This window comes from Anomaloglossus baeobatrachus, chromosome 3 (genome assembly GCF_048569485.1).
Source record: "Anomaloglossus baeobatrachus isolate aAnoBae1 chromosome 3, aAnoBae1.hap1, whole genome shotgun sequence".
NCBI lineage: Eukaryota > Metazoa > Chordata > Amphibia > Anura > Aromobatidae > Anomaloglossus > Anomaloglossus baeobatrachus.
The window spans coordinates 404,918,757-404,934,489 of NC_134355.1; the positions used below are offsets into that span (position 1 = coordinate 404,918,757).

The window sequence follows — 15,733 nt, forward strand, 5'->3', positions numbered from 1 at the left end:
TGCGATCCTGCAATGACAGTCTGGGTGAATCACTGACACCCGGCAAAGAGGCATGGGTGGGGAGCAAAGTGAATATTCATTATTTAATTAACACAAGTTCCAATCACTGTCTCCTGCAGAGGGGTGGGCAGAACTATGGATGGAAAGAGGGGTAAATATTTATTCCATTAATTAGCTGGGAAGTAGCTATAAACTTCTGGGGCTAACAGCAACATACATATTATGGGCGCGGGAATGGGTGAATATTCATTTTTCTTTAGAAAAACACTCTTGCGCATCTTGTGGAGCCAAAAATAATATGTTACTGTCTTAATTTCGGGGAAACATGGCTTCTATGTATTTCTCATCTATCTTTTTTCTATACACCATTATCATACTACTTTTATTAATAAAAAAAGATTAAAACATATCATTTTAGGAAAAACTATTTTAAGAATTGCATTTGTTTCTTTAACTCATGAGTTTTGTACAGTTGTTTCTTTTCATTGAATTCCTATGGAAAATTGTAAACCTGCTTTTTTTTTTCTTTATAGAAATATTTTTCCAGAAGGTCTTCCTCCTTCATATGTCTTTGTGTCCACTCAAAGATTTAAAATAAAAAAGAAATGGGATTTGTGGAGAATAGTTGCACTTGATGGTGTGGTACAAACTGCTGTTTCATTGAATGGAGAAGATAAAACATTGTCCTTTACTACAACCAGCCAAGTAAATGATATCCAAGTTGTAAAGTTTGTTACACCTGGAGTAAAGGTATGATTAATATCCTCTTATTAATCAATGCTATTAATAATCAAATGTATTAATAATAATAATAATTATTATTATTAGTAGTATTAGTATTATTATACAGAATATTACCTCTCTACACCAATTTTTCTGACTACAAGATAACATGATATTCATGAAGTTTGGTGTAGTTGTTACAAAAGTCACATCTGTTTCCTACAGTCACATCTATTTTTTGGCGGAAAAGGCTGTTTACTGAGGAACTCTTGAAATAATAATGTACTAGCTGACCAGTTCCCCAAAGTGGAATGTAAAAATAAATATACAATTGGAAGAAAATGATGGGCTGTCCCTCGTATTTTGATGTCCAGCATAGATAAAGCAGACAGTCGGAGGCTGCAGTCCCCAGCTGTGTGCTTTATCTTTACTGTGTATCAAAATACAAGGGAACCCACCTGTTTTTTTTAATTATTAAAAAAAAATACTTTTTAAAAAAGGGGTGAGGTTCCACTATAGTATTGATACCAAGCCAAGATGAAGCAGACAGCTGGGGTCAGGTATTCTCAGGCTAAGGAGGCCCTTGGTAATTGGGCTCTGCCAGATCTGAAAATAACATCCTGCAGCCACCCCAGAATTGGTGCATCCATTAAAAGCACCAATCCTCGTGCAAATCCAGCTCATTCTGATTGCCCTGGAGTGGAGGCAATCAGGGTAATATGAGAGGTTAATGACAGCTGTGATTTGTTAAAAAATCACAGCTACCATGAAGCCCTGTATTACTAATAGGTAGAGGTCTATGAGATTGGCACATGTAATGGATGCACCAATACTGGAGTTGCTGAGGGATGTTATTTTTAGGCAGGGGAGGGCTCAATAACCATGGTACTCCCCAGCCTGAGAATATCAGCCCCCAGCTATCTGCTTTATCTTGGCTGGGTACCAAAATTGAAGGGGACTCACACTTTTTTTTTTTTAATAATTAAACAAAACCCACGTGGAGTCCTTTTGTATTTTGATACACAGCCAAGATAAAGCGCACATCTGGGGGCTGCAGCCTCCAGCTGTCAGCTTTATCTGTACTGGGTATCAAAATATGGCGGACCACACATAATTGTTTGCAATTATTTATTTATTTATTTTTACTCCCCCTTTCAGCGACCAAGATGCCAGCACAGAGGGTGAGGGTGCAGTTTGACTGCAACCAATCACAGACTCTTTCACAGAGGGTGGTTGCGGGAAGCAGGAAATATTCATACGATTTAATAACCAGTCCCAGAAGCAGTGTGACAGCCTCACAGAAACTCGGTAGCAAACCTATTCACTCTATTGTCATTCTCATACCTTTGCATGGGGAATTGACTGGTGACTGTTTATTCCTCTTGCAGCAAAAATTAATGGTTCATTCATGTAATACTAAGATTGAAAACAGAAGTGTGTCAGTTGAAGAGCTAATCTTTGTAGTGGCCTTTCATTCTAGACAACAAAGGTGGATCATGAGTATGAGACCTTCTCCTATTACATTCATATGCCAGAACAGGGTGTATAAGCAGGAGGAGTATAAACAAGAGAATCTTTTTAACCCCTTCACGACCGGCCGATTTTTCGCTTTCCGTTTTTTTTTCGCCATTCTTTTTCTAAGAGACATAACTTTTTTATTTTTCAGTCAATATGGTCATGTAAGGGCTCATTGTTTGCAGAACGAGCTGTACTTTTCAATGAAACCATAGGTTTTACCATATAGTGTACTGGAAAATGGCAAAAAAATTCCAAATGCAGAAAAATTGCAAAAAAAGTGCGATAGCACTATGGTTTTTGAGATTTTTTATTCACTGTGTTCACTGTATGGTAAAACTGATGTGTGGATGTGATGCCTCAGGTCAGTACGAGTTCGTAGACACCAAACATGTATAGGTTTACTTTTATATAAGGGGTTAAAAAAAATTCGGAAGTTTGTCTGAAAAAAGTGGCGCACGTTTTACGCCATATTCCGTGACCCGTAGCGTTCTCATTTTTCGGGATCTATGGCTCAGTGATGGCTTATTTTTTGCAACTTGAGCTGACGTTTTTAACGGTACCATTTTAGCGCAGATGCTACGTTTTGATCGCCTGTTATTGCATTTTGCGCAAAAGTTGTGGCGACAAAAAAACGTCATTTTAGCGTTTGGAATTTTTTTGCCGCTACGCCGTTTACTGATCAGATTAATTGATTTTATATTTTGGTAGATCGGGTGTTTCTGAACGCGGCGATACCAAATGTGTGTATATTTTTTTATTTTTTTAACCCTTTAGTTTTCAATGGGGCGAAAGAGGAGTGATTTGAACTTTTATGTTTTTTTGTTTTTTTTTAATTTTTTAAAACTTTTTTTACTTTTTTTTTATTTTACTAGTCCCCCTAGGGGGCTATTGTGATCAGTAATCCGATCGCTCTGCACTATCTGCTGATCACAGCTACACTTTCTGCTTCCCTGGCCTCCGTGGAAAGCGAAAGTGAAAGTAGTTCATGTCTAGCATAGGAGTCATCACATGACCCTGTGCTACCATGACAACCATCGGAAGTCACGTGATCATGTCACGTGACTTCCGGTATCGGGCAGTAAGTAAAACTTTACCGCGATCGCGTTTATAATGGCGCTGTCACATATTGACAGCGCCATTACAGGGGTTAAATGGCACGAGCAGATAACGATTCTGCTCGTGCCTAGCAGGCACACATCTCAGCTGTGAAAATCAGCTGAGATATGCGCCGATCGCGGCATGCTGCCGCCGGCAGACAGCGGGCAGTAATGTTATGACCGCTAGGACGTAATTTTACGGCCCGCGGTCGTTAAGGGGTTAAAGTATATATTCAGCACTGAATACAAATTTGCAGTTACACTCATTCATTCTTTTTTCAAATTCATAGCATAATTTCCCTCCTGATCCTGAATTATAGTCTATAAGAGCCACTATCTAGTCTGTAGTACATACTGTATCTAGCAAAGGTTACTGTCTTGTGTCAGGATTCAAAGCCTTGAGGCTATGCTTTGTGGTCAGCTTATCTGTCCACAGAGTCACAGCAGATAGACCTTTTCTCTAGTTCTTTATTATCTATTATCCTTGCTTTCGTCTTTTAGGTTAAAAGTTGTTTTCCTTTACTTATTTGTTTGCCCAGTCATTTTTGGGTGTGGTTTTAAATACCTTCCCCCTTTGGTATTTCCTACTGATGATATTTTCATTTGGATGTTCAGCCATACTGCCATTGTTTTCTGCCAGTCAGTGAAGACCATGTATGGGGTTTTCTCTCAGCTGTTTATGCTTTTCACCCTGCACCTATCTTCTATCTCTTAGTAGGAAGTACGCGGCATACATTTTTGCAGTATTTACCTTATCCTTTCTTTTTTATTCTGTGGTTTGTTTCTCACTCTGGGAACTCTTCTCTCAGAGTACTTCATTTCTGTAGGTATTTTGCACTCTGCTCTGCCCTATGGTTTCTTAGGAGGAATGTGAAGCACTTGATGGCCATTCAGGCAGTGTAGGTCCAAGTTGCCACTATTTAGTCTGAGGTTAGAGCCAGTCTAGAAACCACTAGGGACTGCAGAGCTAGGAACTATATTATTCACAGAAACTGGCTGGGTCAGTTGCAGTATTTTCAGTGTTTGACCAATTTATTACACAATCATAACATTTACCTTGACTCAGAGTGAGCGAGGTAACCGTCTGTGATGTTATCAAGACGGTACATTGTGAGTCAAGATAAACGTTTTCTACATCTGCCTGCAGAGTTGAATAACTTCACCATTCACTGCTTTCTCACTCTATCAAGGGAGCTGAGTCAAGCTATTAGTGCAAAGTCTATTAACAGTCTAAGGGGTACTTCACACACAGAGAGATCGCTACTGAGATCGCTGCTGAGTCACGTTTTTTGTGACGCAGCAGTGACCTCATTAGCGATCTCGCTGTGTGTGACACTGAGCAGTGATCTGGCCCCTGCTGTGAGATCGCTGCTCATTACACACAGCCCTGGTTCATTTTTTTATTGTTACTCTCCCGCTGATAAGCACACATCGCTGTGTGTGACAGTGAGAGAGCAACAATCTGAATGTGCAGGGAGCAGGAGCCGGCGTCTGACAGCCTGCGGTAAGCTGTAACCAAGGTAAACATCGGGTAACCAAGGTGGTTACCTGATATTTACCTTCGTTACCAGCCTCCGCAGCTCTCACGCTGCCAGTGCCGGCTCCTGCTCCCTGCACACGCTAAGCTAAGCAGTGTGCGCTGGTAACTAAGGTAAACATCGGGTAACCATACCCGATGTTTACCTTAGTTACCAGTGTCCGCAGCTTCCAGACGCCGGCTCCGTGCAAGCGCAGCGTCGCTTGCACGTCGCTGCTGGCTGGGGGCTGGTCACTGGTCGCTGGTGAGATCTGCCTGTTTGACAGCTCACCAGTGACCATGTAGCGACGCAGCAGCGATCCTGATCAGGTCGCTGGTGGGATCGCTGCTGCGTCGCTAAAGTGTGACGTTACCCTAAGCTTTAAGGGAATCTGTCAATAGCAGCAACCCTCATAAGCCATCTAAATGTGTATGTAGGTCATAGGAAGCTGCATAAAATGACACTTTGATATCTGTGATTAGATGTCATATTTCAGAGAAATTCACATTTTTATTATAGGTAAATGAGCTGTTCCAGGCTATGGGCAGGATACTGAATCTGCATGAGATATTGAGATTGCAGTGTTAATGGACATTTAGATATAAACTAAATAAAATACTCCAGATAATAACATGTCAAAATATGAAACATTTTTTCCAATTATATGAATTTTTAATTTGAATTTAAAGTAATAAACATTTTGCCACATTTATGTTTACTGAAGCTTGAACATATTGTTTACTTTTCTTCTATATTAGAAATTATTCGATGAAGGTTGGCATCAGATAAGACTTTTAGTGACGGAAGAGGAAGTGACTTTGTATATTGATAATCAAGAAATTGAGACAAAACAATTACTACCTGTAATAGGAATATATGTTAGTGGGCAAACACAAATTGGAAAGTACTCTGGAAGAGAAGAAACTGTTCAGGTAAGTGTGATCCTACCGTAGGAGTAAACTTCTATTGCATTAGAATTTATCTTCAAGAAGGATAAAAGCAGCCAATTAAATCTTTCTTCCAGTATCTGATTACTTAAAGGGTTGTTCTCGTCTCCAGGATCCTATCCTTATATGTAGTAGGTGTAATAATAATAAAAGTAAATACCCCCAATTAGAAATGGTTTATAGTTCTTTTGATTCACTATGTCACGTACCTCATGTTCATGGCATTGCAGGACCTGCAATGGCCAGCAGACAGAAGAGGGAATTAAAAGTGTGTGGTGTCTTCCTATTGGCTGTAGCTGAATGGTGGTAACTTCAGCTGGAAGATACACACCACCTAAACTCAGCCAGTGGTACTGTATGTGCCAGGGAAACCCAGCTTAGTGGATAAGCGGAGCCTGCGCCCACCATAGTCACTGGCACCGACTCCTCTCCTATCACCAGCATAGTCAATGGCGGGAATACGGCGGCGCCTGTTGATTGAAGCAGAAGTCGCAGGAGCGGACTCTGGTGAGGATGTGACAACTAGCCACACCCACATCCGGCTCTGTATGTACAATGTTTATAGATATTGAGCTGCTTATCACAGGTGGGGGCATGGTCAGATTAGGATTCATGGCACTGTTGTAGCTGATGTAATCCAAGCAATGTTAAGCTGCTGGTGACAAGTTAATAATTTCAAGTAAACAACAGCACACAGCTTGACAAGAGAAACATTGCTGACATCTGTGTTTCAACTCCTTCAGCATGATGTCCTCAGTATCCTCAGATTGCATTTCAAATAGTTGCAGAAATATTCCTTTTTAAGACCCTAAATAAATATGTAGAGTAAGGCAATACATCCAGTGACAGAGTGGCCACTCTTACCTTGCCTGGTTGACAAAACTACAAGCGAAATGCACGTCCCTCAGGCTTGGTGTGAATCCCCTCCACTTCTGGGTACTAGTATATATATATGACTGTTATCTGACTTGTTATATATGTGCTGCAAAAATTCTTGTTTGATCCACTAGGATATGTATAGCACTTTATATGGGACAGTTTATGTAATCCCCCTGCTTTTGTAGTAACAGTAACTGTATTTACACTTTATTCCCTGTATCCTTTGTGGACATGTATTTTCTTGCAGCAATAATGTGACTTAATTACCTATATACTGAATACCTGGATAGCCTTTTTTGACCCCTGTTTCCTACATGCAGTTTAAGAGTGTCATAATACATATGGTATTTGCCAATTAATAAAATATTCATTGTTATCCCTTAAACCACAATTCTTTGTTTTTTGTTGAATCGGAGACTTCCCTGGAGTGGTACCTGGTGGCTGCTTGCAGCACAAACCTAACCACACCACAGGGGCTCTATTGAAGAACCAAGTTGTCAATAAAGGCCCCGTTACACGCAACGATGTATCTAATGAATTGGTTATTAGTGACTGGTAGATCAAATCCATAGAGGTGTCCACTACCTCTTTCAAATTACCTTTACTTTAGTTTATCAAGACTCTAACTTATAGCTGAAATGTTGCAAGGTTAAAGTAAATGGATCACCAGATTATCCCATATCATATTCATAATTCCTTTCTGAATCTAGTGATCAAAGAGACAAATGGTACTAGAGGAGTAATCTGCACCATAGTATTGAAATAACATGCATGCTCAACAAAGCAGAATTCACTGGGACAGTTTTTGAGTTGAGGATTATTGTATATCTCCCATTTTAAATATTGTTTCTCCCACAGCAACAGAATCAGAATCTGTAGTTTCTTGTAAACAAGTAATGAAGTGGCATCATAAGAGAGATCACATGGAGCAGATTTATTGCTGCTTTGCTACAACAATCTCAAGGAAAAGGTTTCAAAAATAGTGTAGCCTCAATCTAAAAGAAAGTACAATAACAGACTTTAAATTGACTCATTACTAGTGATGAGCGAACCTGCAGATATCCAAAATCGGCAGGTCCAACTTTATTTAAAAAAAAAACAAACCTGATTCGGGCCTTGGAATTAATTTTGGATATCTGCCTGGATGCCGATCCCCATATAAGTCTATTGGGACCTGAATCATGCTCTTTATAATGGTGGTAGAAAGGGCTAAAGGGATTAGAGCAGGCGGGCTATATTTACCAGTTTACACGTGGCTATAACACTACTTCAGAGGCTGCTCATTACCCTCATGCAGATGCACTGCTTCCCCTGCACATTTGCAGTCCTGGCATCTGTGATTGTTTGCAGACAGAACACTCATCACTGTGGCTCAGTTAGTCTCTGCCTAAAGCCCACAGCATGTGGATATGTTCTGTGCAAGTGTGCTGTGACTTCAGTATGTATGTAGTAGTGCTGGAATCATCGTGGGACCTCATGTAAACTGGGTGATGGGGTTACTAACGGGTTAAAGAGGGGGGGTTGTATTTTATTTCAAATAAAGAATTTTTTCTGTTTGTGTTTATTTCTTTTCACTTACAGATTAGTTATGGGGGGATCTCATAGATCCTCCCCATTACTAATCTAGGGCTTAGTGGCAGCTGTGAGCTGTCAGGATGAGCCAGGTAAATTGCCTGGATTGTCGCATCTAATGAAATAAAACAATTCTGGGTGGCTGCAGTCTGCTAATTTTAGCCTTATGGGCCCATGGGCTTCGCCAGCCTGAGAATAGCAGCCCCCAGCTGTCGTCTTTATCTTGGCTGAGTATCAAAATTGGAGGGGGGACTGCACACCATTTTTTAAATTATTTGTTTAATTTATTTATAATTTTTTTATTTAAACAATTCAAGATGCATGCAAGTGGTCCCTGCTATTTTGATAAACAGCTAAGATAAGCACACGGCTGGGGCTGCAGCCTGTTGCTGTATGCTTTATCTGTGCTGGGTATCACAATATGGGTGGACCCTACACCAATTTTTTATTTCTTTATTTTTACATTAATATAGGGACATACACAGCATGTGTGTGATTGCAAGCAATCAGACATGCTGTCACACAGGGTGGGGGCACAGTCTGACTACAACTAATCACAGACGCTGACACTGTCGGTAGGTGGGGGAAGCAGTGCATATGCATGAGGTTAAAGAGTGGCCCCAGAAGTTGAGTTACAACTACATGGAGACTGGTAAGTATAACGCTCTTGCTTATTTCTTATTTCTTTCCTTTTCCTTTATTTTTCTTCTAAATTACCTGGGTGGCCAGATCCAGAGTTCTCTGACACCTCTGGACCTGGGATAAGTGCATATGTACTAGATTACCCATGCGGATACAGACTTTTGTAGTCAGGGTTCACCCATCACTATTCATTACCTCCATGGGTATTTAAATCTGATAAAATAATCAATTTATTGGAAAGGAAAAAATACCAATGAAGTGCAGGAGCTGTAAAAACTAGTTTACACTATCAGTGCCATTCATCCAAGCAACCAAACACAGATTTATCTATTTTTCCAATGGTAATGTACACAGTAGGATTGAAATACTGCCATGTAATTGTTCCTGCATTCTCCGATTCCTGTGAGAACAATTATGAAAAGTCAAATTATTATTCAGTGCTGCTGTCAGTTGACGTGAGCATGGAATTAGACATGAAAATATTAGGACCTGTGGGACACTATGGACTTCCACTTAATGTTACATCTGTTTTACAGATGAGAGTTGCACCTACAGTTGGATGCTTTAACAAAAAATATGGTGAAACAACTAGAGGATACGAGGATGTTCGGTGTATACACTTTGGACTACAGATAGATTAGATTTTTCATATATTAAAATCTAAGAATTCATTATAGTTACGGTATTGATCTTTAGAGAAAGGAAAAGTTTACAAACCACTCCAGCTATAGCTAAACCTACTTGTCTCCACAAAAAGCCAGACTGAGTCAAACTGCATACAAATTTTCAGCTAGTGGCTTTGCGGATGCTTTTATATTATCAGCCAGATGTTATCAAATTAAATTATATTCAATTGTCCTTGAACATTTTCCAGAAAAATACGTATTTGCAATGTAAGTAGCCTGAAGGTTACTATAACCAATCTCAAACATATTATTTTTAAACATGTGTGAGTACTTTAACATGACCTAAAAACCACAATCCTGAATGTGATATCCTGTGGGTTCCATTTGAAGGATTTGCAGGGTTGTAAAATATTAACTTCTAAGTGCCATTTTTATTTTTGGAATACACTGCTAGGTTTAATATTTTGCTAAAAGTGATGTGTGAAAGTCTTATATTGTGGTTTGCAAACATATTCTCATATAACCACGTTATTGGCTTATAAAAAGCAAAATAAAAACAGACACATGGTTAATTCTACAGTGGATTCCACAAATTAATCAAATCTTCCATTCATTAACTTCTAGCAGCATGATGAAAAAACTGTAAGATTTAAGATTTTTAATACATAGATATAGCTTTATTGTTTCAGATGCACAAACCCTAAAAAATAGTTAAAAGTTCAGTTATCAAGAACCAATTTGTCCTGATAAAAACCAGATGATTTCTCACAGTATTTCAGACACTTTCATTTTACCATAGTATATAAAATATCTTATGAGATTCTCCTCTCTGACAGGTATAAAATGTAGGTAGATGTGATTGTACCCAGCATCTTGTAAATGAAGCCATGTGCTCTGATCTGTCCAGAATTATTTGCTGGATTAATAATAATAATAATAATAATAATTGTTTATATATAGCCAACATATTCCGCACCACTTTACAATTAAGCGGGGGCATGTACAGACAATAAAAACAAAACAAAGTGACACATAGTTTACTAGTTACGGGAATAGTGAGGGTCCCGCTCGCAAGTTTACAATCTATGGGGATTCAACGTTTTGTCAATTTACTGGTCGATGGAAAATAATAACAGAATTAATTCACCAATTTTTCTCATAAATTAAAGGGAACCTGTCAGGTCCCTTATGCCTCCAACTCAGCAGTATTCACATGTGTATGCTAAAACTCCCTGCTTACCAGCCCTGTATAATGCTATTGTCAAGGTCAGAATGACGATGATGATGAGACTCAAAGGATCTCTTGATATCCGGCTGCTGCTTCTAATTAAAATGTCATGGGTGCACACGAGAATGAAAAATAACTGCACAGCAAGTCAGTTACATCTATCTCCATGACGGGCTCTTAACCAAGTGTGTTCTTTATTGTTTGAAAGAGACTCTAGACCAAACAGTAAGGGGGTGTGAACAAACGTTTTAGTCCAATCAAGTATCGTAAGTCAGGGCTTCATGACGTAGAGAGATCTACATATTCTCCGTTGATTGGTCAGTCTAGGATCCAGGAATTTCTCTTTGTCCATCTGTCTTGGGTGTAAACCAGGAAATGGTGGCCATATTCAAGCTATACATATATATCCTAGTATATACTGAGTTTAAGGAAAATACACTGAATATGCAATATACATATATACATGTTAATAAGAAACAAAAGCATTCACAAATATGTGTGTTAGTTCACATCTACTGAACTATATAACTGAGTCTATGAAATGGCTGAATTAAGTATTTTTGAATACTCAATTCTTTATCCTCAACAGTCCCCCCTAAAGACTTACTTCTGCCATTTCTAAATTCTAAGGGTACTGTGTTCCCTTAGGAAGAGAGGTAGAAAGATCTGTTGAAAAACCTGCCTAACTGAACGTTGAAACATGGGCGGAAAGGGGAAAGGGGTTTTCTTCACCGGTTTGAGACCAAGGACTCCTAGGCGAGTCCTCACCCTTTGTAGTTGGACTTTCCCATGTCTCAAGGTTCTCTAAGTCCTCTCTTCTAACTGTTCTGGCAAGACTGGTCTAAAACTGTACAGGGTTTTCTGAAAAGGATAAGTATGAGCAGAACGCTCAGTGCAGCTCTGGTTGATTAACCCTTCTGCAATGCGAGGTGTGGATCCATAGATGTTTCTGTGGTTGGATCAGCTCCTCTAGTGTTGACTCATAGCTCTTTCTCGCTTGTCCTTTAGGATCAATCAGTCTCCTGACTGGAGACCATATGCTAATAGCTCTGATTTAAGATCTGGAATTGGAGAATACACCTGTTTAGCACACTATTCAGTCAATTATATAAAAATATACATGTCTATGCTAAACCAAAAAACATCTTACATAAAGACCTGCTTATTGCAAAAAGAAAACAGAACATATACATTTTATACACCATTTACTAGTTTCCACTTTTCTATAAAATATACACTTTTTGTAAACACATTTTTCTTTACATACCACCTTTCATGTGCTTCTCAACAATAATGTCGTTTTCTGCACTGGAATACCTCTGACCAAACCTGGAAAGAAATTTACACAACACGCACAGACTTGCATACAACGTGCTCATGATATACATCTATAATCAGTTTGCAGTCTCTAAGAATGGGTAGAGTAGGTGCAGGGTGTTTCTACGGACTCTTTACAGTTTTTTTCTCACTTCATTCTAAGCACTTGTCTCACAAGACTGGGTGAATCTGCCCACCTGGGTACTGAACCCGGTGTCACCAAAGCACACGCTGACAATTCTCTTTCACAGATGTTACCTGGGCCATCATTAAGAAGAGCTCTCATGGCAGAGAAAGCTTACCACCCTTTGTCCACAGACCTTCCTCAGTCAGCTGGCTCCCTGCATGTCACACTCCATTCCTTGTTGTATCGCTTGTTCCTGTAGGGATTTAAGAACACAAGGAGTAACAGAAGTCACTGACGTGACCAATGTCACCAAGGCATGGTCGGTATTGGTGAAAGACTCTCAACTCTAGGCCCGTTCACTGCTTCTTGGTCAACTGCACCTGTGCGAGGATCTCCATCCGAATCCATCAGCTCAGATCTAGACTTTCTTTTCGGCATACCTAATTCATTTGACAACAGGAAAAAAATCTACAACCTACATACACCTCTAAAGACTCTTACCCACTCCCGTTCTACCCATCTAGAGAGGGCATTTAATGCATCACTGTCTCCTGTATCAATAGGATTGGAGGGAGTGGTCGAATTTAGACTACCTCATGTGGTGTAAACAGCAGCATATCCAGTGCAGAATCGACCACCATCTGGTTTCATCTATAAAAACAAAAAACTAAAAAATATACATTAGATCATTCTTATAACTTCATCTCTGATCATAATACAGTTAGTGGTCATCTATACCTCACATGACTGAGAATACTAAATAAATAAACAAACAAATAAACAAATAAACATATAAGACAAGACTTTCCCATTTCAGTTAACAGATATACCTCATAGTAATCTAATAAACATAACCTATGGGAAAAAAGGAAAAAAGGTCAGCTTCAAAACCTATCTAATATGCCTACTGCACCCTCCAAGAAACTGGAGAATATAATTAATACCTTATTCCCCCCTTGTTTAATTGTTTATTTACCAATATGGCAAAATTCAGCATTTGTATACTGGTATTCCCTAAAAGAAAAGATAAAATAGCAGGTAATAAATTAGCCACATACTAAAAGGAACAAACACTGAAAATAACGTACATCTCACAACAATATACATTACTGGGGAATTTTAAAACTTTACAATAAACAACACTGTATCCATAAAGAAAAGAAAAACCTTTCATACTAGAAACGACTGAGACATGATGAAATGACAGCTGTGACTAGGCGACTAACCTGCAAAAATATATGAATGGTTTAGAAATAATCGTAAAAACAGAAAAGGTGATAGAGTCACAAAATAAAAATATATTGTTCAAATAAATCGCCATTAAACACAAAACAACACAAATTATATCGCACATCCCATAAAATTTAATATTCCCTATTCAGGTATAAACAGCAAACTAAAAATGGGAAATCCTGAACTCTAAGGGTTAAACCAAACTCACGTCACTATTGGAGAGAGACACATTCCATTCTTCTTAAAAGTGAGACAGGAAGAAGGAAAAAAAACTCATCCTTTGTTATAACAAAGACGTAGCAGGGAACACATCCATTAGCAAAATCTACATTGGATACATTATACATTTTTCCTAATTCCTTTTTACAAATGGATTTGATACATTTTGACATCAGTAGGGGTAAGTCGTTTACGATTTTTGTTTTAAATTAACTAACATAATACAAAGATATATATATATTTACCTTCCTCTATTTTATTTTATGATATAATGCTGCAGGACTTTTAAAATACCAATTAATTTTATGTGAACAGATCTATTTCCACATCATTTCTGTAAAAATTTCACTTACTTATCTTTGACTTGCATTTATGGGATAACTGAGTAAACAAATATACAATTTATACTTATTCAAATATGTTAGTCATTTATACCACAGAACACCTCCCACCGGGGATGGGTGGAGAGCTTTGAACAAAGAGCCATTGCGAGGGGTGTGGCTTATGAGGTGTACTGCCATCAGTGGGTGTAGCAAGACGGCTGCCACAGGAAGTTCCAGGCACCTGACTTCCGGGTGTAGCATCCATGTTGTGACTCCCTGGGTGTACTGGGAGTGGCTGGAACTACGTAGTAAACCAGGGATACTTTAGTGCCTGTAAATTTGCATTTCAGCATACAAAGGAGAGATATGATTAGCACCAGATATAATGACTTCTAGAGAAGAACAATAAGGCACCGCTAGAGAAAAATATTTAGTGATTCTACAAACAGCAACAGACAGTGAATAAGGTCTTTGTTCTTCATTATAAACTCACTACAGATTAATCTGAACTTCAATACATGGGTTGCAGCCTGCCATCTAGTGGTAGTCCAACGATATTACACAACTTTTTGCAATCTTTTATATTTTTTCCGTTTTTTGTAACTAGGGCGACAGCGTTCTCAGCTCCTACTAAAAAACAATCTCTTCTTGAACAGAGTATACAGTGCTCTAGCTGGATTGGCCACATCCAACTGAACCCTCTTCCCGCTTCCCTACTATGCAATAAGGACATACTGCGACGTCCAACGTACGAATACAATACCGTTCCTCGTACGTTCCTATTTTTCCGGCGTCTCACATAGCAGTGCATGAGTTAATACTCAGGGGAATACGCTGGTTCAAAACACTTTTCTCCACCACCGGAATCCCTCCCCCTCTTTCCCGTGTAAGCGGACGCACTTTTTCAGCGTCCAACACGTGGATACTAATACCGTTCTCCACGTGTTCCCATTTCCGGCTATTAACACAAGAATCGATGTATTTTATATATATATATATAAATAAAACACTGGGGGACACGCCAATTCCCTTATCTCTCTGTTCCAAAAACAAACCAACAATTACAAAATGCTGAAAAACGCATAAACTAGTTAATTTCTCTCAAATCCAAACTAAAATAACACTTGTCTTTCTTTCAAATCATGACAACTTGCTGTAATACAAAGGCTGCAGCAACCTCCACTGACCCCTCCTCTCTCCAAAGAGCTGCGCTGTTGTAACACCCCCGGCGTCTGCCTCTTCACCCTCCACCCCCCTGTTTCTTAGCTAAAAGACAGCAGGGACATAGCTATGCAATTTGATCTCCGCTCTGCCTCAAGCAGCTGGTGGACATATAGCCCCCACCTTTTTGCTTCCTCCGAGTGTAAGAATGTAAGGATGTGCTCCCCCCTCTCGCATTCCTAACACACACACAAACTTTCCTCTTAGTGCAGGCAGTGGGTGATTAACCTCCCCCCTCCTGCTGTCTTTGTCTAAGAGGCTGCAGACACAGAACAAAGACAAGCAGCTCCTTAGCCTCCATTTTCTCTCCCTCCGCGAACAATAACAGACAATTAACTCTCCGAGAACCAAACAGAGAAATCACAAGCTTGATTAACCATACACTTATATACAAATAAACAGCTACTCAAGAAAACACCCCATTTCTAATTACAGACAGCCGGATACTTTACAACCTACCCCTAGCCCCTATGGGAGCTGGGTCCTTCTAGCCCACCGGCGAGTGACAGTCACACCGTTAGGTCTCCGGTGCACTACCATTCTC

The 15,733-nt window shown here is 39.4% G+C and overlaps 1 protein-coding gene across 1 annotated transcript in view; it reads left to right on the forward strand.

Moving 5' to 3' along the window:
• COL21A1 (collagen type XXI alpha 1 chain) overlaps positions 1–15,733 on the forward strand; it is a 415,279-nt gene that overhangs the window by 84,198 nt on the left and 315,348 nt on the right. The window contains exons 4-5 of the mRNA XM_075340296.1: positions 534–750; positions 5,614–5,787. Coding sequence (XP_075196411.1) covers positions 534–750; positions 5,614–5,787 — 391 coding nt within the window. The remainder of the gene's footprint in view (positions 1–533; positions 751–5,613; positions 5,788–15,733) is intronic.